A 23895-nucleotide genomic window follows, 5' to 3' on the forward strand; every position below is an offset into this window, starting at 1 on the left:
CTATATTTTTTCATTTATATAGATGTCATAATTAGAATAATTGGTTGTCTTTTGAAGCTTCTTTTAACTGTTAAACTGTCTTTTAGGTGATTAAGAGGCGTTCATGAGTCAAACAATACGCTGGTATATGAAATATTCGGTCGCACGTTTTACCAAAAATAATTTTCGTTTTCGTCGTTATTGACATCCGTTTAAAGTTGTTTTCCAACTGAAAACTTTGAATCCTAATATTATTAAAAGAGGCATTTTATTCGATAGTTGATTATAAAAATCGAATGAATGAATTTTACAATTACATATATTATCACATTTTTAATGGAAAATTTTGATAAATTCGCCCTTAACTCGTCAAAAGATTTGAAATTACAGATTCGTTTTAAAAAACTAAAATTTTTATTACCTTTTTGTTTTTAGTTCAGATTTGATCACAAGTGACGGATGGACTGCTGTTTTCAGCCCAGTATTCTTTTCGGGACTATGTAGATATGAAATTGTTCATATAAACACATCTTCAGTCGGAACAAATACAATATGCTTCATGATTTGGTAATCATACTTGATCGGATTGATTAAAAACAATTGTTCATAAAAATTTAGTGGCAATAAATGCATTGATTAATTGATTTAACAATTGTATGTGAAGATTTAGTGGCAATAAAGCATTAATGAATTAATTTAACAATTGTTCATGAAAATTTAGTGGCAATAAATGCATTAATGAATTGATTTTATCTTAACAGTTCACACGGAGAATCTTGATGTTACCAAATATACACCAACGATATTCTTGATCGTAAGTGGATAAATGCATCGATTCAGAACCTCTTTGTCAATTTTCTAATTAATTACTTTAATTAATGGGTTTTTTCTTGCTTTGAATTAAGAATGTGAGAAAGATCATTGCTTGAATAAAGGATACTGCCAGACAGATGCATCCGGAAATGTTCGGTGTCATTGTCAGGAAGGATTCTGGGGAGCGCGGTGTGAAAAAGGTACCCATGTTTTGTTTGTCTTGGTGTAACATGTTTTCTGCTTCAGCCAAAAAAAAAATAAAAATAAAAAAACAAGAATAAAAAAAAGTAAAAAAAGTAAAAAAAATATTTTTAAAGTAAATTTTTATTCACGTAAATTTGTTAATTTAGTCTGGTTTTATTGGTTTCATCGACGTAAGATATTTATTTTTAAAGGAATTTGTGAGAGTAAATTTTTTTGTCATAACAACGCCCTGTGTGTCTCAAATAATGGCAAGCCTAGTTGTTTTTGTCGTGGGGGATTTGAGGGTCCAACATGTGCCTTTGGTAAGTTTTTGTTGTAAGGATCTTCTTATATCAACAAATTAAGTTAAGAAAGCAGAAAAATTTGAGTTTGGTAGATTCTTGCTTCTATGAATCAAAAATGACTTTCGTATCCCCTAAAATCTTTAGATTTACTTTTTTCAAAGATATGGTAAGAATATAAAATTGTGTGAAATTCGGTTTTTAGTTTTGTATTAAAAAGTTTAATTGATGTTTACTAAGATCTTGCAGTCTGTAGTCTTAATTGGTCAATGATTTTATATATACGGATAACATAATATTTTCAAATATTACATCCAGATAATTATATTTACAGAAATCAATCAAAATCTAACAGATATGGTCGAGAACGGGGTAAGATATTTCGTTAAAAAGCCAATTTAGTTTCTCAAAACATCATATTCTGTGTGTTTTAAAATGTACAATGCCTTATTCCAGGGACAATTCACACATCTGAGTCTCTTCGAGAGCATTCCATGTTACATCAATACACCTTGTGTAATGCCTATCAGCATCATAAGAAATGTTCATTCAGCGTACGTACAAGTTCTTGAATTATAAAAAAAGAAGATTTGATAATCTTTCAGAAATTATTATTATCAGTCAATTTTCTTTTAGGCCTACAATTGTGGTAGGGTTCTCGAACGAAACGTTAGATGTTCAGTCACTCCAACTTGAACCATCAGTAAACACCAGTGGGATTGTTCGTGGAACCGTGACGGTCGTTGGTCACCAAATAGGGCTTCAAAGAATATGTCTGGATTCTATTGCTAATCCGAAGTAATTTACGTTATTTCACGAATTAATTTTTCATGTTATAGGTCAGTATGTGAAATATGATTGATATACATTTTTTTTGCTATTATCAGAACTGCTAAAATCGAGGATGAGATTTGCTTCCAGATCAATGTCGTACCAGGTACACATCATACTCCTGTTTATGTTGGACTGTGAAATTTGATCAACATCTCCATCTGCGGGTTCTCGTCTAATTCGTTTGTTACTTTTGTTACAGGGAATGTTTTGGAAACAGTACAAGTAAAGTATATCATTTAAAACAAGCATTCTGAGAGTATTGCATAGGCAATATACGTCCCCTACCGGTTTGTGGAAATTGTGAAAACAATGCACTGTTCTGCAGAATATCGAACCCGAACATTAAAATATTGGAATATAAAAAATTAATTTTCTAGAAAATATGTCAACCAAATGCTACAAAAGTGTAAACTTGATCTGTAGTTTGACATTTTGAAGCTGTTCAGCAAATTTTATATTATTCCTCAAACGCATAAGGAAAAAAAGTGTGGAAAACTGAAGTGGGACAGACAGACGGACGGACAGACGGACAGATGGACGGACGGACGGACAGATAGACAGACAGACGGACTGACGGACGCAGAGGAAAGCTATAGTCCCCTCCAGTGAAAACCGGCAGGGGACTAATAATTGTAGGCTGCTGTTTATAAAAAGTATGACTAAAAATTCTGTTACCCCCCCCCCCCTAAAAATAAAAGACACAAAGTAATATCTTTCATCAGGAGACGTTAAAATGTGATATCATATTCCAGTAAATACATTTATAAATTATTTAAATATTTATTTTAGTTTATTTTAAGGTTTAGGTTAACTCAGAATAGAAAACAATTCACTAATGATAATGAAAATCCATCTATTTTGTGCTCTAGACCATTCATTGAAGTGTTATATTTTCACTTAAAAAAAAAATCATTGACCTACTTTTTAAGTTAATGGCCATTGAATAGTTTTAAAAAATTAAGAAAAATCCCTAAAAATCTTATACTTTGAATAATTATTCTTAATTGTGAAAATAATACAAATTGCTAAACTCTTTTAAGGATTAAATATGGTTTCTTAATGGCAGTGTCACGATAAATACAAGGCATTGGGTTTTCATTGATAATTTTTATAACTATTTCAGTCCAAATTTCCTTAATCAGTTTTCAAACCCCTACACATATTTTATTCAATTTATTAAAGAATTTAGATAATGATGATACTAAAACATTTATGTATTACACTAATCATAGTGATCTTATTTTGGTGGCATTACCATTATACGAGGCCAATGGTCAAACTTTTGAGATATGGTGTCATATTTTTTTTAAGCATTTTTCAAAATTTTTGCAGTGTGTTCCATACGATTCTCTAAATGAAAAAGGTAGGATAAAACTAACAGTAAATGTGCAAAATTATGTTGACTAACAAAAAAATCTTAACTTTTAATATTCTACTACTGCCAATTATATTCTAGATAAAAACAAAATCGAAAAATTAAGTCCGAATTTCTTCTGTCTTAATACAGTCTGTTTGAGCCTTATTCCATAATATTGTGAAACTTTCAAATGTTTTGTCAATAATAATTCATTTCATTAAATCCAAAAACTGTGTTTAGAACAAATTTAACTCATGGCATTTAACTTTATATCAATCCGAATTTGAGAGCTCAAATCCTGAGTAAAACCCGTTCTTAAGGTATTCAATGTATAATGAAGGGATAGTGAACAATTTTGATTTATATTAAACCAGTTAAATATGTATTGCTAGATAAAAATGAAAGTGAAATGAACGACTGACAACATATAAGAAGCCGGTCATTTTGCACCTTAAAATTTTTTAAAGAGTTATCTCCCCGTGTTGAAAAAAAGAAAATTTTAATTTTGTCAAAATATCTGCGGTAAATTACGAAAGCCGAGAAGGATCATTCGAGATTCGAGATTCAAAATACGAGATTCGAAATACGAGATTCGAGATTCGAAATTCGAGATTCGAGATTCGAAATTCGAGATTCAATATCTAAATTAACCAATCAAATCATGGATCTGAAACCTGTATCCTAGCAACATCAAACTGTTCTAAATAAAGATCATTCGTACATGCTCTTTCCTACAAATAAATGTCTTTATAGCTCTTATATAGTGGTTATAACATGGTTAAATTAACATTGATGAATTAGCCCCACACAGTATAAACAATTAAATTAGAAATAACACTGTTGGCTTTGCGAATCTAAGTGGTTTTATTTGCCCTGTATGTATTTCCCCCCGAACAATTTTAACCCGAAGTGTATTCGCCCCAACTGTGTAAAAATCGGCTCGCGAAGAAAGATCTGTTTAATCTAAATGTTTTAGCTATGAAACGAAACTCAATGAAATAATCGACATGTCAAAATATAGGTTATGATAAAGTTTTAAACCATAGAAGATATAATGATTTACAACCTCAAAGACAAAAATCCAGATAAGAATAGTGTATTGTAGGGTATGGCAATGCCATTGTCGATATATGAGAGAGAGAGAGAGAGAGAGAGAGAGAGAGAGAGAGAGAGAGAGAGAGAGAGAGAGAGACAGACAGACAGACAGAGAGACAGACAGACAGAGAGAGAGAGAGACAGACAGAGAGAGAGAGACAGACAGACAGACACAGAGAGAGTTTTGTAGTGTCAAATTCAGTTTTGATTTAGAATTAGAATTTGATTTGATTTGTTAAAAGCATATATAGACAATAATTAAGCCTCTAAGAGGAGAAAAGAGAGGAGGTAGCTAGGATAGGGCAGACCAACAAGCAAGCTTTAATTTTAACGGTGTTAACGCACCTGTGATTTAAATCGTCTCTCTCTCTCTCTCTCTCTCTCTCTCTCTCTCTCTCTCTCTCTCTCATCACCTAGCATTTCCTTTTCCGTGAGGGGGTTTGGGGTATTTGTGATGTCTTACATTAGCTGGCGAAAATGATAAAAAAAACATGAAATTTTCTTTAAATTGTGTGCGGATGTTGTACTCCAATAATCTGTTTTCAGTATATACATTTCAAGAGGGGGGGGGGGCTATAAAGTCCTTATTAGTTTGCCAATTATTCTGTCCCCACTTTGTTTTCTCTTCGTTTTCCAGGTTTTTTTTATTTGGCTCGGCAAATTAATATAAAACTTTTTGTGTAGCTCCATAACGATGCACTGTAGATAAATTATGAGTAGATTTACTTTTGATAAACAGGTACATATCCGTAATTGATTTTTAATTTGACTCTTATAATCGGATTTAATATTCCAATAAATATAGGGTAGGAAAGAGTAGACGGGACTTTTTTGCGCATATCCTACTGTACCATTCATTCAACACAGGTATTAGCACTCATCGAGTTCGACTTGCTTTCCTTTTTTTCATCCACTGGATTTAAAGCTATTAATTTTTGAAAATATTTTGAATTTATGGCCTGATTATATATAAATAAGAGCTGCGCTGGTGCATCTATTTACCCAAATGGACCAAAATATAACCAAATGAATCTAAAAAATTTGACAAAATTAGTTTTAAACGTACGACTCTTTTTCAATTCTAATCGGGTATGTCCTTTAGAAAAATCTTGAACCACACACATTTTAGCAAATAAAACGACAATTGTTTCATTTTTTTATGGGGAGGGAGGTGGTGCCGGTAAAGGACATGTTTTGCTTGTGGCAGTTGTGCTATACTCTCATTTGTTATAATAGGTACATGTAATACTACATATTGATATAAAATGAAAGTTTCAAATTACACTGAACATAGCTTCTATCATGCATTTTGACCCGTGCGATAGTTTAAAACAATTTCAAAGCATTTAATGTAATTCAACCGATCATTTTTGAAATTTAATTTTCTTGATCCCCGCCTGATACGTCCGCCTTCTTGTATATTAGAATTACATTTACGTTAACCATATGTACACATTAACTTAATCGGCTATGTTATGGGACGATAACATTTTTTATCAATTTTTTGCAGGATATGTAACAAATAACAGTCTATTTGTTGGTTTTTGCACTAATTATTTGAGATAATTTGCCGCCATCTTTTATGCATTCCACACACCACTCACAGTTTCTTTATTTGGTGTTCTGTGTGTATGGCGACAAATTGGTAAATTTGCACCACTCACCCCTTGTAGCTTCATCCTGATTACATTTGATCTGGCTAAGTGTAATGTAGTAGTATATTAAATACACACATCTTTGTTTGCAGTGCTTATTTACATCCTTAGAGATTTACTTACAAAAAAAAGTAAACATTTGTATGACTCATATGTTATTATTGTCAATTTTGGTGCGGGGGGGGGGGTAGGAAACTACAGAGAAACCTAACTTGGCTGTGAAACATATGCTTTTAATCTTTCTTATTGATATATCAATGAATGAATTATAACAAAATACATGTACAACAATTAATTTTGAAATTTTCATGCACAATCAAATTTTTAAAAAGTTTTACTGTTCTCTGCACAAGAAATCGACAATGTGAACAAATTGGCACCCTATCATCCCTATCTTTAATTGTAGAGAGTAGGTATCCTTCTATATTGAAAACAATTCCAATAGTAAGACTCATAATAAGTTGTTTACTGAGGAAAAGGAAAACAAATTGTATTTATTGATAATTCCGTATGATGTGATAATATCTCAATGATTTGTTTATAATCATAGTACTAGTGTATCACTGTATGCATACATAAAAACGATAAGTAATGCTTATATTTATTAGTGAAACGGGACAGGTTATTTATATTTAGATTATTTAGATACATGTACTAATCTTCATGCGGGGATCTAGAAAGGAAGGGGTTAGGGGATCTGGACCCCCTCCTCGGGAAAATTGGAGCTTATTAAATTTACATAGTAAAAATTTTTAAAATTGGCCTAGGACCCCCTACAGAAAAAATTAGCTACGCTTATGAAGTTCTCTACCATAACCGCATTTTTACACAAAAGGGGTGAATAAACCCGGGTTTTAAACTATCACTGGTGGTGAAATACCCCAGGGTTCAAACGCATCAGGTGGAAATGCACCAGGGCAATCAAAATCACTTAGATCCACGAAGCACATTGCATTATTACTAGTCTACTTAGATATTCTGTGTAAAAGTAAATAAACATAATTATTTAGTTAGGTAGGGAGAAGTGAACAAAGCATTTATTAAGAGCTATAAAGACATTTATTTGTAGGAAAGAGCATGTACGAATGATCTTTATTTAGAACAGTTTGACGTTGCTAGGATACAGGTTTTAGATCCATGATTTGATTGGTTAATTTAGATATTGAATTTCGAATTTCGAATCTCGAATCTCGTATTTCGAATCTCGTATTTCGAATCTCGAATCTCGAATGATCCTTCTCAGCTTTCGTAGTAAATGATTCGTTTTATTTCACATTTTAATAAAGAGAAAGTTTATGCATGTATTAACCAAAAGGGTTTTACAATTTTAAGTTACTTTTTATAATATCTTATTAAAACATACGTTGCCCATAGACTTTAATGCAAAATTCAAGGTGAAATTAGTTGGACCATAATTAATATTTTGAAAATTCCTTTGGTGGAGTATTTTTATTTAATTACACCTTCAAAATGATATCATGATTAAGAATATCGGACCATTCATTTATTAGGTACAAAATATGGTCGTTCTACATTGAATACCTTAAAGACTCATAGATTGATAGGAAAATGTAATAATTTGAGGTTTAAAAGATGTTAAGGTAGACGTTGTTTCTAAAGTTTATGAAGACCCAATTTCAGAGGTATATTGTCAACTAATGAGAAAAAATTAACATAATGCCAAAAGGTTTTAAGTCAATATCAAAATAATAAGATAACTAAAATCGACCCTGCCAATGTTTTAACACTTCAAATCAATACATGATTTTAGAGAGAGAGAGAGAGAGAGAGAGAGAGAGAGAGAGAGAGAGAGAGAGAGAGAGAGAGAGGGATACGGTTAAGATATAAATCTGCTAAATAATTCTACTAGAAATTAATTTTCAAATAATGCAATCCCTTAAGCTACTGAAATAGGAAAATATTATACAATTTCTTGAAATGAATTTCAGATAATCATATTCCATGTCAACAAAACTTGACGAAGTATAAATAAATTCACTTTCACATATTTATAGTCAGATCCATATTTCGTCGACCCTACGCCACCAAATGCAACAGTGTTACAGTGTGTTGTAAATGAGCCTTGTTACGTCAATTTATGGGCAAGAAGTCAAGCCGGAGTAAAACAATGGTGAGTTTAATTATTGTGTTTGATCTACCAATTTTTTTATTGATTCAATATTTGATTTGCGATCTTTACAGTCCACTATTGGGGGTAAACAAAATCTTTGACAATGGAGTGTATGTCTTTCCGCTTTGGAATACGACCAATCAACCCTGCGTATATGAGAGCCTTATGTTGATACATAACATCTCAGATCTTAATGTTTGTTTCTCTTTGTCCTCTGACACATCTAATATACCATATCGCTAGTAAGTTGTGGATTTTTTTTGTTAAATGTTATATCAAAGTTTAGTGATTTATTGGTGATCTTACTAAAGTCTACACTACCGGTAGTTACTTGTCTTTTTTATATACATATATAAACATAGCTATACTAAGACTTTTTAAACCTTTCGTATGTCTTATTTATTTAAGCAGTCAAATCCTAAGAGACACAAGGTGTTATGCAGTTCGTGTCCTTCCAAAATTAACAGGTTACATCATTATTATTCTCTTTACTGAAAAGAAGTCTTCTTGAAAGCTCTAACCTTATTATCAGTTATACTAAGTGGTATTGTATCTCATGTGACCAGTAAAGGGACCCTGCTCTGGACAGTTCTGCTACAATGGCGGATTCTGCGACGGAAGTTCCTCTATACCTCGATGTATGTGTCGATCTGGATTTTCTGGAAATGATTGCTCCAAAAGTTAGTTTTTTATACATATTTTGAATTGGAATAAAAATTACATTGTTGATGTGATAGACACTTTGTATATAAGTACGTATTTTTATTGACATAGCAAGGAACCCGATGCATTGAAGTTTAATTTATGTTTGTTGTAACTATGGCCTTGAGGAGATAAACTTAATCTTAAAATTCACCCCCTCCCTAAAAAATATATTGAGATTAAAATCCTTGATGATCAGTGTTGCAATAAGAGCTTGATTAAAAGGTTTAAAGAGACTCTAGAAAAATCTTATCAAATACTGGTATTTTAATTTGTGAATAAAAAGTTATATAAGATATAAACGTCACAGGGACGAATCATATTCTTCTGTGTTTTAACCAATTATTTATTGTTTTTCAGGAACGACCGAATTATCCGTTGATTATAAACTGGTATGATTTTCTTCTTTTTTAAAATTTGTTGTTCTGCTTGTGTATGTATAGATAGATATGTATAGATAGATAGATAGATAGATAGATAGATAGATAGATAGATAGATAGTGATAATGAATTATGGGTTTGAATTAATGAAAATGATGAATAATGAAAAATACATAAAAACAACAATGTCAAAAGTCTTAATATTTTAAAATTGTTTTCAAGTACATTTCAAGTGCCTCACATGTGAACAATACAATACGCATGTTGTAAAGGAAATGTTATTACCACTTTTTATCACCTGGTTCAATTTTCAAACAGTTTTATAGATCCCATGTTTTATTATAAGAGCATGCATCAAAAAATATACTTATGTATTTCTTTGTTTTAGGTTCGTCCATACTTTCTGTCTTTCCCTCAGAGCGAATACGTAACATGCGTTCAAAATCAGCCGTGTAATTTCAGTGTATCTGCAAGTACTACAAATTGCAGGTAATGGTGTCATTAATTTTAAAATGAAATATTCCGATCATATTTCGTTTAGCTTAGCCGTTTATTTCACCGTTTTAAACCCACCTGAACTGATATATCAAATGAGCTCGAATATACGTAGAGAACATTTATTTCGTCAGTGTAAGCAATTCAGGTTTATTATTTTTATAACCACAGCCACTTTTAACAAAATTTACTTATTTTAAGCTGAAAATATTTCTAAAAATACTTTTTTGTCCAAACTACATGCATCAAACGTTGCAAGGACTGTTTTTACAATCAATTATCTGGATGTTATTTTGTAATCTTGACGAAAGAGAGGAAGAAGAAAGAGGACGCAATAGCTTTTAGATTTTAATAATCATAATTCAAACTTAAAGTTCAAGCATTTTAATGCAATATAATGATTTATCGTTGATAAATTGTTGTATGTGACTAATGAGATAATATCGAATGCTCGAGTCTCGGCATTTAAGCTTAACTGATGATAATAACTTACTCCAATAGTATTTATATCATTTTACTGTTTCATTATTTTACCTTCATTACTATTAGGAGTATTATCAAAATTGAAAACGCGCCCAGTAGCGAAGAGAATGTCACAATTCGCTACAGCAACAAAACAGTCGGGATGACTGAGGCAATATCAGGTGATGTTACAGTCCTACCAAGGCGGTTAGGAAGGAGATATATATGTCTAAGGGCAATCGACTGGTGAGTTTAAATCAAAATCAATTCCAATAAAATATTTAATTTTTTTACCCGTTGCATTCTTTTTCCGCATAAATACTCGAATAATAATAATGATATATAATTATCAACGTTATTAATTATCAAAACTGAGTAACGGCCCCTAATTCAAACGCATTGCTTAATTTAAATTTTTCAAGACATATTGTAAGACTTGTAATGTACAAACAAAAACACAAACATAAGGACACTGATTAAAAAACTTTATACCACAGAAGTTCAATTCACTCTTATAATGTGCTTCAGATGAATGTATCACATTTATCTTTTTATTGTTAGTAAAACGTTTACTCAGAAATGTCTCTTCATCACGGTAGTGAAAGCAAGTGAGTAGAAGTATAGTGATTTTTTAAAATCAATAATAATAGATACAAGTCTTTCCTACATAAAATTTTTTGGCTTTTTGCATGAACTCAACTTTGTCACTTTTGTATCGACAGTAAGCATGTATAAATCAAAGCTTAGATTATGATTGACAAATGTACGATTTAAAAAAATCCATTGATTCTTCTTATGGTTTTAAAGATCCGTGCGAGTCTTCTCCTTGCTTACACAGTGGACACTGCTTGGTTTTTAATGCAAAGTCAGGATTTACCTGTTCTTGTTCTCCTGGTTACACTGGAAAGTTATGCGAAATAAGTAAGACAAACAAATTGACATGGGAAAATGAAACAATGCAGCTGTTTAGTTTCAAAAGTAACCTATTCAGCATTATTCATGACAAACATTTGCCTCTAACCCTTGTTTACTCGTAATTCATAGAGATCAGGCCCTGTACGTCTAGAGACACTTGCCACGAAGGTTCAACTTGTGATCCTGTTGGTTCAGAATCGTTCTTTAGATGCGTGTGTCCTCCTGGAAAAACTGGAGTTAGATGTGATGTCGATGCTGGTAACTATTGAAATTATAAGTAATGATCATATCCTGAATATGAATAAAAAAAATCATGTTGTACTAAGAGATCACATTAGCTATGTTTTTATATCATTTTTAAATTCTGGTTTCAGGATATCAAGAGAAGTGCAGCAATTCATCACTTTGCAGAAACAACGCTGCTTGTCACTCGAAAAGCCAAACCTTGTCATGTGTATGTCGACTAGGATTCAAAGGAACCAACTGCTCAGAGAGTATTTATCTATATATTTGTTTTCTTAGCTTAGTTTACCAGCGGTGCCTTATGAAATATCACGTATTATTAAAAAAGACACAAAGTTGGTGATACACTAAACGTCTCTCTGAAGTAGCAGCGTCTTTAACGCACATATAACACGTATATTAAACGGTAGATTCATACAACTTTTACATCGTTGGTAGTAAAATGAATAAAAACTGTGTTTCAAAAGTCGCTTCGGAAAGTTCATTCTTGGATTTGGAATGCCCACAAACATATATGAGAACATTAAAGCCCAGTACGCTACCGAATACGCCGCAGTAGCCAATAAAATAGTGTTGTAGTTTTTACATACACCAAACGTTGTCACATACTCTTTACATCAAAAATATAAAAAAAAATATCATCTTTTCAAAATGCCTCATTGTTGACGGGATTAAATGCAAAAAATGTTATTATAAACCTATTATATTTCTTTTTTTAAATCAATTGTTACGTTGGAATAATGAAAATGCATTTTTATATGACGCTAGATTAAGAAATCACCCGGGGGGAAAATCATTGAAATTCCGTCTGCTAAACAACTCTGAATTTCCTTGAAAAGGAAAGCGTGCCTCATTTATTAAGAAAAAAAAACAAAGACGTTTTTCGATTGTGATATTGACGCAACTTAATAAAAATCAAAACATTAATTAAAAGAGCAAATACTTTCTGAAATGATTATTTTAGGGACATGGTTACAGTCAAACGCCACAGCTACTTAATAAGACACATCGGTATACAGCAGTCAACATTCAGCTCGTGCATTTTGCATCAAACTATTTTTTTAGGCATAGTACATGCACAACATAACATTTCTATAGATGTATTTATTTTAGTTATCTTTTTTTTTCTTGTTCCAGAAGCCAACGACAATCTGCGAAACGCAATGAAAACCGGGGTAACTCGCTTTTATTTAACGTTACAAAACTTTGGAGTCAATGTATATTCATTTAATATCATTGAAACCTTACATTATAAGCTCAAGTAACAACTTTCGATTGTGGTGTGGTTTTAAATGTAAGAGGAACAAAATTTGCATATTTACAATTCCATGCTTCATCAACTATTTCAATTTACAAAACATCACAATTACACGAAGATTATTGAATCCTTGTAGCTTAATCCCATGGTTGTTATTTAAACTTTAGGCAAGGTTTGCAGATGTTGCTATACCGAAGTCAGTCATATGCTATGTGGATTTTCCATGCCTTATTCCTTTTACTCTTACCAAAAGTATCTTTAACAAGTGAGTAGATAAATGTTTGAAAAAAGATTATACTATGTAAGATTAAGGCTGAAGTTACGAGTTTTTAGTGCTTTGATTTATGTAATTTCATTTCCTTGTATCATAGGCCTCAAGTTGCTTTAGGCTATTATGATCCATCTCTACAAATCACAAAATTAACACTGGGAAACACAATATCTGCTGAAGGTACATGTATTACACATGGGGTAACAGAGGTCGTCAAGAAATCCCTAGGATCCGCCCGTATCTGTCTAGATACTCTTGATAAATCCTGGTAACTGTCTTCCATTGATTTACTCCGTTAAATCTTACAATATAAAACAATCATCAATTTGAAGTTACAATAACAAATGTCCAACAAACGTTCCCACATTTCACCCTTTATTTTTACAAAGAATTTAATATCCATCTAAATGTTTTTTTTTCAACTAACTTTTTTTACATTAAAAGGCAGAAGTGGATTGAGGATGAGATATGTTTTCAAATGAATTTTATAAATGGTGAGGCATTTTTCATTTTTCCAGATGTTCAAATTGAATTTCCACACGCATATGTCTTATCAATGAATATAGTATTTTTTTTACAGGAAGCTATTACAAACATTTAACAGTAAGTAATTAAGTGATTAGTCATAAACAAACTATAGAGCAAACAAACCATCCCCAATGTCAGCTTGTATTGATACGCTTCGATAGAAATAACAATTTTATATTTTATTTTAGGATGTACCTCGTTTTGTACAGCCAACATTTGAGACTGATAGCTTATTTCAATGTTTGGTTGGAAGTTATTGTCACCTTAATCTATGGGCCGAACACGACTACAGAAAACAAAGCTGGTAACCTCTTTCTTTCTCCATTGGTTGTTGCTACATTTAAATTACTATAAGAATGTATTTAAACTTCTTTTTTATTGCAGCCCAGTTTTGAAATCTGAGAGCGATAAGAATTTGGAGATTTTTGTAATGCCACCTCTACACCAAACCATGTCACCATGCATATATGATATTTCATTGAAAGCGGACACGCATACCAATGCTACAATGTGTTTTTACCTAGAGGGGTATATTACTTTTATGTTTTTGTATATAAAACCTATCTTTTGGTAAAAATATCGAATTCGTAAATAAGTCTTTGACTTTTTAAAATACACAAATTTATACTTTTTCAACAAATTATTTTTTACTAGATCATCTGAGTCAATCGGGTGACCTATTGTAATTTTTTCAGTCGTCTGTAGCCGTGCCTCGCACATCATACATTAATAATGTGCGTTTTAGTAGAGGACTCTATTGTCCGGTCACTTGGGATGGGTGTGGGGGTTAGGTGAGATCTGTTTACTACGCATCTTAAGTTCTTCTGTTAGCGAAGTGCATTTTTAGTATTATGAATAACATAAAACTCTTTTCAAGATATTTCATTGTTGAAAACATATAAAAGCAGACAGTAAACAAATTATAAGGAAAATATTTCCCCTCTGTATTCTTGCACTATTTCAATATTCAGTCATAAACTTTATTTAAGTTTTTCACTAAAACTATAGATTAGTTGGGGTAAGATTTCAGGGGGAAGGAGAGCTATAACCATACTGTAATTATTTTGGCTTCTTAAATCAAGGTTTAGACTCCAGTATGAAGCTTGATTAAACACGAGATTTCCTGTGTATGGATTATGGTATTCAGGTGACCTTTAAGATCTTTAAGCTTCTTGTTATCACTTCACTTTTTATGACAATTTGTTTGTTTTAAAGAATTTACAAAAATGGGTTACTTTTTAAATAGTTTACTTAATTACTTCGGGAAAAGTATGTTAAATTTTGTAAAAGTACATGTTTGGAATTGCAGTATACTGTGTTATTGGCGCCCCGAGTAATTTTTGCCCTTCTACACTTGCAAACAGTTTCGTGCCCTCACGAATTCGCCAAAACACATTTCTGATTAAAGAAAGATATTTTGAGACATTTCAAAATGCTCAGTCTTAAATTTGCCCACTGACAACAAGGGCGAATATTTCCTAGTGTAAAGTACTCATAATTCCTTGAGGCAATTTTGAGCATGCAATGTAATTGTTTGAAAGATAAACTGTACCACGAAAACATTGTATACCAAGTTCAATAATCCGGACCGCTATAACAAATTGTACTCCATCATGTGCTTCTTACAAAGAAATGACTAATGATCATACAGGTTTTAATGATCATTGTTTCTAAAAAATGAGTTTTAAATTAGAATTGCACATATTTTTTATAGGATTTTTATAATATGAATGAGTAATACAAAGTTTTTTTTTATCAACTTATTTCAAAAATACCCTGTTTAACATCTAAATATAGGATTGTAATCATAGATACATGTATGCTGAAAAATGTAATGTGAAGTACACATTTTACTTCATCAAATGGATTCAACAAAATATCTTTTTTCTATTTTCGATCATCAAAATCTGCAATTAAAAATTAAATATATTTTCTTGGCAATTTATTTTAGAGATGAAGGTGTACAACTGGATAAAAGATGTTATACAGTCGAGATTTTGAATTCAATCGGTAAGCATTGGAAATTTTCAGATTAAGCAATTGATATAACTTATTTTTTGCATTTTTCCCAGAGTATAGATTTAAGATAAAATTATTCTTCAGAAAAAGGCTCATGCGCATGTAGAATGTGTTTAAATGGTGGATTTTGTGATGGTCATACATCGGTCAAAACCTGTTTGTGTCCTCTTGGCTTTTCTGGTGAAAATTGCAGAACTGGTGATTATATCAATGTTTCGTTTACATTTACTTAAGAAATGTCATGTGCAATCGCTATTTCAATGATTATATTTTGAACAGCCCTCTATATTAGACGTGTTTCATGTGCATTAGATCATACATTCCTTTGCATTTCTAGAACATGGCATTCGACACGCTGTCAGTCAACGTGCTATTCATAACGCAAGTTTTTGTTTTTTATTTTATGTTGTAATTGTTCTTAAATGATAAATGTTTTAACCGTTATCTTTTATTTTGACATATAACTGTCACGTTCAATAATTTCTCTCTGAAATAGATTTCAATCATAGTCAAATAAAATAAGGATAATTTTTCTTATTTGGTCTAAGCTGTGACATTTTGACTGGTTTTTAGGGCACTCAGATGACTTATTGCAATTTGTCTTTGTCCGTCGTCGTGTAGCGTGCGTCGTCCTTCGTGTTTAAACAATTTCACATTTCTAACTTTCTTTTGAAAACTACCTGGCCAGTTATTACCATTTTTGTTTGAAAGCACCTTGGAATCTTGGATAAAAGAAATCTAAATTTTAAAATTTATGACAATATCACTCCCTGGGCCTCATGGCGGGGTCAAATAGTGAAAAGGTCAACCTTTCAAAAATCTTCTCTACTCCCACAAATGTCGAAAAACCAAATGCATGAGTATGATGGCCATCAAGCCCTCTACCAAAATTGTAAAATCCAGGAATTCAGAATTTCTGGCCATAGAGTGCGGCTAATAAGACCATATGGTGAAAATTGTATGAAAATAAGATTATTTTCTTCTCTATTTTTTTATATATTTGAGATAAACTGAAGGCATGCGTCTAATATCCATGAAGTTTCTAACTTAATTGTATCAGGGACCAGGCCCAAGGGCGGGGCCAATATGGCTGTATGGTGAAAATGTATTTAAAGGTCATATGAAACGATTTTTAACACTATGATTTTCTTTCATGAATATAAAGCTTGGTATAAACAAATGTTAAAATACATGATGTAAGATTTTTTTGCCTTTGCATTACTGAGAAATAACCGATAAAACTGAGCACCTGAAAAAATTCTTGCCCGCTTATCGTTCTTGATTTTGTGGATTTATGACGTCACAAAGACCCACCGATGTAAACAATGCAGTAAAACTAGTGTAATTTTACAGTAGTTTATCGATTAAATTTTAGTTATTTTTGCATATATGAACGTGTCTTTCTTTTCAAATGAGATCATTTGATTTCGAAGTAGCCTACAGATGACTTAGTTTTAATTGGTCGTTAATGAATAAATCTAATATCAGCTTCTCACAAAAGTAAAAAATTATCCTTATCCTTTTGAAATAGAAACATCATTTTCTTCTTCGGTACGTATAATGATTGAGCTACATTTAAAGGGAATTAAAGCATCTAAATTGATTTGATTTATTTTGTCACGTAAAAAAGTATATAAGGCAGGCCAATGAAAATGTTTGAGGCATTGTGTACATAGTTTGTATTTAAGAGCTGCTATAAAATGCCGCAAAATTATTCTTAAATTTTATTTCGAAATAATATAAATTTCTGACTTATTGATATATACATGTAGCAATATCTTTAGAAAATACTTTGCGTACACGTGTATTAACGTTTTATTAAATTAGATCGCGGAAATATGGCATTTTAGGATTTAGAAATGTATCGGTAAAATAAATCGGTTGTTTGATAAAAATAGTTGTGAACGAATGTGAAGATAATCAACAGATTTTATTAAGAACAAGCATCAATAATGATAAAAAAAAAACGAAAGAAAACCATGCGGAAGAAAGTGAGATAAAAGGGATCTGTGAGTAAACACCGCACATAAACATTTTTAAATCAAAACACCGCACAGTACACGTTTCAAAAACAAAACATTTGAAGAAATTTTTCTTAGACTAAAAATAATTAAATGGTAACATATTTGTGAATTTGAAAGTGAAACAAACAATATAATCGTGAAGCGAATGAGGCACAATGAGGCCTACAAGTTGTTTAGAAAAAAAATCTTAATGAATTGCATGAACATGCAAATGGGAAAAAACGATGAGACTTATTTTTGAATTTGTCAATTTCAGTAAAAAGATCAAAATAAAACATATAAATATGCTTATATTAAAATAATATTATACTTGCATGTGGATCTATGAAGAAAATCATTTATTATCCCTGCAGTCTCGAAACTGAATATAATTATGTACACGCTATTACATGTAAATAAAAACGCACACGATTTCATTTCTTGAGAGAAAAAATACTGACGTGGTTGATTATTGTATAATTATACAAGTTTTTATATAAAATAGTATTTTTTTCCTTTTAAAATGCTGCAAAATGACATGGATATTTGTATTCACAACATAGCTTTATAAGGCGATTGGGTCTTACTGACGTCATAAGCAAGGGAGGTAAGCCGCGTAAGTCAATGTTCCTTTTCCCGATTAAGTAATTTTGATCGACTGTGGCGCTCACATTTTGCATAAAATATCCAAATAAGACTGACATTGTGTCAGTCTTATTAAATAGGCACTTATGAACTCATTCCCGTATATAACTCAATATGGTCAGGATATCGTTTCATATGACCTTTAATCTTCTTCCCTCTATCCACAACAGTGGAAGATAAACTAAACGCATGGCAATGAAGGTAATGAAGCTTTTCACCAAAATTATGAAATTTATTGCCCCTGTGTCGCGGACTCAGGCCCTAGGACAGGCCAAATATGACCATAATTATAGTAAAATGTATTTTATCTTAGAAAACTGTTTTTCTCTACATCCACAGCAGTGTAAAATTCATGACCCCTGGGTAAGGGGTTCAAGACCTTTAGATAGGGCCAATATGACAGCATAGTCAACATGTAATGAGTTTATAATATCTTCCTCTGTACCTTCACTGTTGTGGAAGATAGACTGAATGCATCGTTACTATGTACATAATGTACTGTTCTGAAATTGTGAAATTAAGAGCCCATGGGGCAAGGGTTGAGGTTTTAAATTTATTCGGGGAGGGTTAACAAATGTGGCCATTTAATGAACGAGTAAATTTTTAGGTCACTTGAGTCACGCGGGTAACCTATTACCCCCATATTTTAGGAAATCTAATTTAATTTCTTGTCATTGTATGCTTGTAGAAATAACATGTATGTATGTTGTGTACATTATAAATAAAACTGAAAATCATGAAAGACTCATCACTGAAGGCCTGGAAGTCTCTTTTTACCAAATCATTCTTCAAAATAAAGCTAAAATGACCCTCTGACAGGTCAATCTAAGCGCTATGGTACTCGGGTGAAAGTCAAGGCCCAAAGGCCACTTGTTTATCAGAAATTTGGGGAAAATGCTGGAAAAATCAAAATGTTTAACAAACATATAATATTTCAAAAAATTGTTCAGGAAATTGCATTAAATAAAATGTTTATTTTTGTGCAATGCAGCCTTTGTTGGGAAATATGCTTTTGCCAAGACAAGTCATTTGTCCGCTGAACGAAAAGTGCAATGTACAATTGGTATTGTTAACAAGAAAAGGGTGAGTTTTTAAATGTTTGATATTGTAATTTTATCTATGGTAACGTATACTAATTCACTATGGTGAAATAAAGATAAAGATATGTTTAGTATGTTCAGTAATCAGAGTCCCCATGAAGAGTTGCATACTTTATGGTTTAAAATTAAAATATTTGTAAAACTGGTATATATTCCATGATTTTCATATTTTACAGGTTCAAAATTGATATTAAAGTTGATCCTTCTAGTATCGAGATAAAGGAAAAGGAGGAAGTAAGAGTATCAGAGGACTTCCTTATCACTCTAACTTTAATTCACAAACACACTGGATCCCATCAGCTGTGTATAAATTTATCCTCAGAAATCCCAAGGTAACTTTTAAATGTTTATGAATTCGAAACACTTTGCCCTCTCCAATTCCCAATCATTAATTAAACACAGATCGTTTTAAATTTTAAACACACTCCCAGCTTATAAATGATATCCCAATCCATCGTTACGTCTTTGTAGAGAAAAAAATCATGGAGTTCTTAGAGTGTAATGATGTTCAGAAGAACCAGTAGACTCTTAGTACTCTTCTTTCATTGAGAAAAACGATCTCAACAGAATAACAAAATAAAAAACAACCTACATACCTTTAAAAATCATGCTGAAGAAAATTTAATAATTCAAAAAGAAGACAATACAATTGGTGAATAGATAAATCAAATATCTTAGACACCTCTAATGTTAAATTTTCATTTATTTTAGCTTCGTAACGGATAGGATTTGCTGTAATATTTTCACCAAGGACACAGGTTAAATTTCTCTCACATTGTTCAATTTTATCATAGAAACTATTAATATAAGTTTATAGATACCAATTATTTATTCATTTTTCATACAATATCACAAATACCATTGTCTGTTACAGATAATCAAACCAAGGAAGAGACAGAACAGGTAGTCAATGTGTTAAAGATGATATTCTTTTTGACAATAGAACTTGATATTTTCTGAAGACTCAAAACATCATGTCATACACTAAACATAGCATATCATCAACCTGCATTTTATCATATTCAAACCAAAACAATCTATACTACTATATTAAAATAATAGACTCGAATTTTTGGTCTTTAATACCGAGAAATTGGAAGAGCACTGTCTTTTATTTTATATGTTTTAAACATCATTGGTACTTGAAGATTACCAATTTGTTTTTATTTTTTCTAAGTTAAGCTTCGTTAATTAATTATCAAAGAAAATTCGTCAAAAAATCCCGGAAATCACCTGAATTTTTTGGATTTTATAATCTTGCGCTTGCGCAATACATTCACGCTAACGGGATCTTTAGTTTATGTTTCCATAATATCATACTTGCATGAATAAATACAAATACGGGTAAATGTTCATTGGGCTTTTGCTATATATTCTGTTCATATATATAAATGATTTCTTATGATAGAAAGTATGAAATAACAAATATACATTTCAACTAAGTACTTACTTTTGTCTTCGTGATGACAAAAAATATTTGATTACATGCAAAAAAGTTACATTATATTTGTGAGTGAAGATAGAATATGTTTTATCGTAAAAAATGCATAATGTCCTTCGGACCCAGTTTTACAAAGAAAGTACGTGTTCGTTGGTGAAAATGTGTTGAATTCTTCCATTCTATGGCTTAAAATTTTTAGTTGAAAGGTATTTGCAGTCTCAGAAAGGTTTGTTGTGATGAATTTGACTGTTAATGTCAAGGCAACTTAACTAACTTTCTGCAATTTTCTGCTACATTACGGGTTTAAGGGAGGCATTCTAACTGTGGTTGGGGCCTTTCCCAAGACAACTTAATGTTATTATCTGTTTACAATGTTATATAATAAGAAATTATGTTAAATTTAAAATGACTATGCAATAATCTTTTTTTCCCACTAGCTTTTTATTCCTCCATCACCAACAAATTCATCCGCATTTTCCTGTTCTCCGGGCTTGGAATGTCACATGATGCTCTATCTAAAACGAGGCTACTATAATCAATGGTAACAAAAACGTTAACTTGTTGAAAATCTATTTTAAAAACAGGCATTCAGAAGTTGGAGTTCTATTCGCTTTTCACTATTCACTATTCGAATGGCGAATAGAATTCTGTGGTCGGTTCGCTATTCAAATTACCGTTAACATGCTAATAAACGTAAATTCAAAATTTCATATAAACTTCCCTTTTTAATTAAAAAAAAAACATTTTTATTGTAACAATTATTACTCGCTGACCTCACCTGAATATTCAAATAATAAACACGACCATTAACAGGCTTAGATAGCCTGACGAATAATAGAAAATTTAGTAAAATACAATTATGATGGGATATCTTTCAAGGGGCTAGCTAACACCCTGTATCCCATATCTGGGCTTTCATATTTGGTGGGGATGGGACTCCGGGGAAGCCCAGTCGACCCTCAAAAGGAATTGGGTTTACACGGCCATTAACAGGCTTAGCTAGCCTGGCAAATAATAGGAAATTTTGTATAATACAATTATCATGGGATATCTTTCAAGGGGCTGGCTTACACCCTGTATCCCATATTTGGGCCTTCATATTTGGTGGGGATGGGGCTTCGGGGAAGCCAAGTCGACCCTCAAAAGGAATTGGGTTTACACGGCCATTAACAGGCTTAGCTAGCCTGGCGAATAATAGGAAATTTCGTATAATACAATTATAATGGGATATCTTTCAAGGGGCTGGCTAACACCCTGTATCCCATATCTGGGCCTTCATATTTGGTGGAGATGGGGCACCGGAGAAGCCCAGTCGACCCTCAAAAGGAATTGGGTTTACACGGCCATTAACAGGCTTAGATAGCCTGACGAATAATAGAAAATTTAGTAAAATACAATTACGATGGGATATCTTTCAAGGGGCTAGCTAACACCCTGTATCCCATATCTGGGCTTTCATATTTGGTGGAGATGGGGCTCCGGGGAAGCTCAGTCGACCCTCAAAAGGAATTGGGTTTACACGGCCAATAACAGGCTAAGCTAGTCTGGCGAATAATATGAAATTTCGTATAATACAATTATAATGGGATATCTTTCAAGGGGCTGGCTAACACCCTGTATCCCATATTTGGGCCTTCATATTTGGTGGAGATGGGGCTCCGGGGAAGCCCAGTTGACCCTCAAAAGGAATTGGGTTTACACGGCCATTAACAGGCTTAGATAGCCTGACGAATAATAGGAAATTTCGTATAATGCAATTATAATGGGATATCATTCAAGGGGCTTGCTAACACCCTGTATCCCATATTTGGACCTTTATATTTGATGGGGATAGGGCCCTGGGAATGTCCAGTCCACTCTTAAAAGGAATTTGGTTTACACGGCCATTAACAGGCTTAACTAGCCTGGCGAACAATAGGAAATTTCGTAAAATACAATTATGTCGGGATATCATTCAAGGAGCTGGCTAACACCTTGTATCCCATATTTGGGCCTTCATATTTGGTGGGGATGGGGCCCCGGGGAAGCCAAGTCGACCCTCAAAAGGAATTGGGTTTACACGGCCAATAACAGGCTAAGCTAGTCTGGCGAATAATTGGAAATTTCGTATAATACAATTATAATGGGATATCTTTCAAGGGGCTGGCTTACACCCTGTATCCCATATTTGGGCCTTCATATTTGGTGAGGATGAGGACCCGAGGAAGCCCAGTCAACCCTCAAAAGGAACTGGGGTTACACGGCCAATAACAGGCTTAGCCAGCCTGGTGAAAATTAAAACAATTTCGTATAATACAATTATAAAAGGATATCATTCAAGGGGCTGGCTAACACCCTGTATCCCATATTTTGGCCTTCATATTTGGTGGGGATGGGGCCCCGGGGAAGCCAAGTCGACCCTCAAAAGGAATTGGGTTTACACGGCCATTAATAGGCTTAGATAGCCTGACGAATAAACGGAAATTTCGCATAATACAATTTTAATGGGATATCTTTCAAGGGGCTGGCTAACACCCTGTATCCCATATCTGGGCCTTCATATTTGGTGGAGATGGGGCTCCGGGGAAGCCCAGTCGACCCTCAAAAGGAATTGGGTTTACACGGCCATTAATACATGTAGGCTTAGATAGCCTGACGAATAAACGGAAATTTCGCATAATACAATTTTAATGGGATATCTCTAAGGGGCTGGTAAACACCCTGTATCCCATATTTGGGCTTTTGAGGTTTGTCAATTACAAATTCATTGTGATTGATAAACTTTTAAAACTTAAAGTATAACTTGATATGTTAAGTGTAATACTTAAAAAATCACTCTTAATTCAAAAATTATCATGACTTTCTTTTGAATAAAATCATATCTTTGCAACAGCAATGTATACATATACATTTATCGTATTTGTTTGATAGATACATCCAATATTTGGGTATAGTCCACTAATGCATTTTCCATAGGCGGTAATGTTAACGTTATGGTTCATAGCTCCGGCCCTAATTTTCGTTCAGCAACGAGGGACCTCTTGAATGAAAGCTCATCAAATTGTCTCTTCCCTGTTAAAATTTCGTGGTGTGAAGTCAGATTC

The 23895-nt window shown here is 32.6% G+C and overlaps 1 protein-coding gene across 1 annotated transcript in view; it reads left to right on the plus strand.

The window, feature by feature from the left end:
• Nucleotides 1-23895, plus strand: part of LOC128178651 (uncharacterized) — a 58383-nt gene that overhangs the window by 32048 nt on the left and 2440 nt on the right. The window contains 35 exon segments of the mRNA XM_052845915.1: nucleotides 415-546; nucleotides 741-793; nucleotides 885-992; nucleotides 1188-1298; nucleotides 1612-1649; nucleotides 1734-1831; nucleotides 1914-2075; nucleotides 2165-2214; nucleotides 2311-2333; nucleotides 8234-8349; nucleotides 8421-8591; nucleotides 8758-8816; nucleotides 8916-9029; nucleotides 9412-9443; nucleotides 9821-9921; nucleotides 10477-10635; nucleotides 10951-10997; nucleotides 11197-11310; nucleotides 11434-11562; nucleotides 11679-11798; nucleotides 12685-12722; nucleotides 12973-13070; nucleotides 13177-13344; nucleotides 13521-13570; nucleotides 13657-13679; nucleotides 13793-13908; nucleotides 13989-14132; nucleotides 15556-15614; nucleotides 15708-15821; nucleotides 15961-16004; nucleotides 19263-19354; nucleotides 19548-19703; nucleotides 20083-20129; nucleotides 20246-20274; nucleotides 21250-21353. Coding sequence (XP_052701875.1) covers nucleotides 415-546; nucleotides 741-793; nucleotides 885-992; nucleotides 1188-1298; nucleotides 1612-1649; nucleotides 1734-1831; nucleotides 1914-2075; nucleotides 2165-2214; nucleotides 2311-2333; nucleotides 8234-8349; nucleotides 8421-8591; nucleotides 8758-8816; nucleotides 8916-9029; nucleotides 9412-9443; nucleotides 9821-9921; nucleotides 10477-10635; nucleotides 10951-10997; nucleotides 11197-11310; nucleotides 11434-11562; nucleotides 11679-11798; nucleotides 12685-12722; nucleotides 12973-13070; nucleotides 13177-13344; nucleotides 13521-13570; nucleotides 13657-13679; nucleotides 13793-13908; nucleotides 13989-14132; nucleotides 15556-15614; nucleotides 15708-15821; nucleotides 15961-16004; nucleotides 19263-19354; nucleotides 19548-19703; nucleotides 20083-20129; nucleotides 20246-20274; nucleotides 21250-21353 — 3219 coding nt within the window.

This window comes from Crassostrea angulata, chromosome 3, assembly GCF_025612915.1.
Source record: "Crassostrea angulata isolate pt1a10 chromosome 3, ASM2561291v2, whole genome shotgun sequence".
In the NCBI taxonomy this organism is placed as follows: Eukaryota; Metazoa; Mollusca; class Bivalvia; order Ostreida; family Ostreidae; genus Magallana; species Magallana angulata.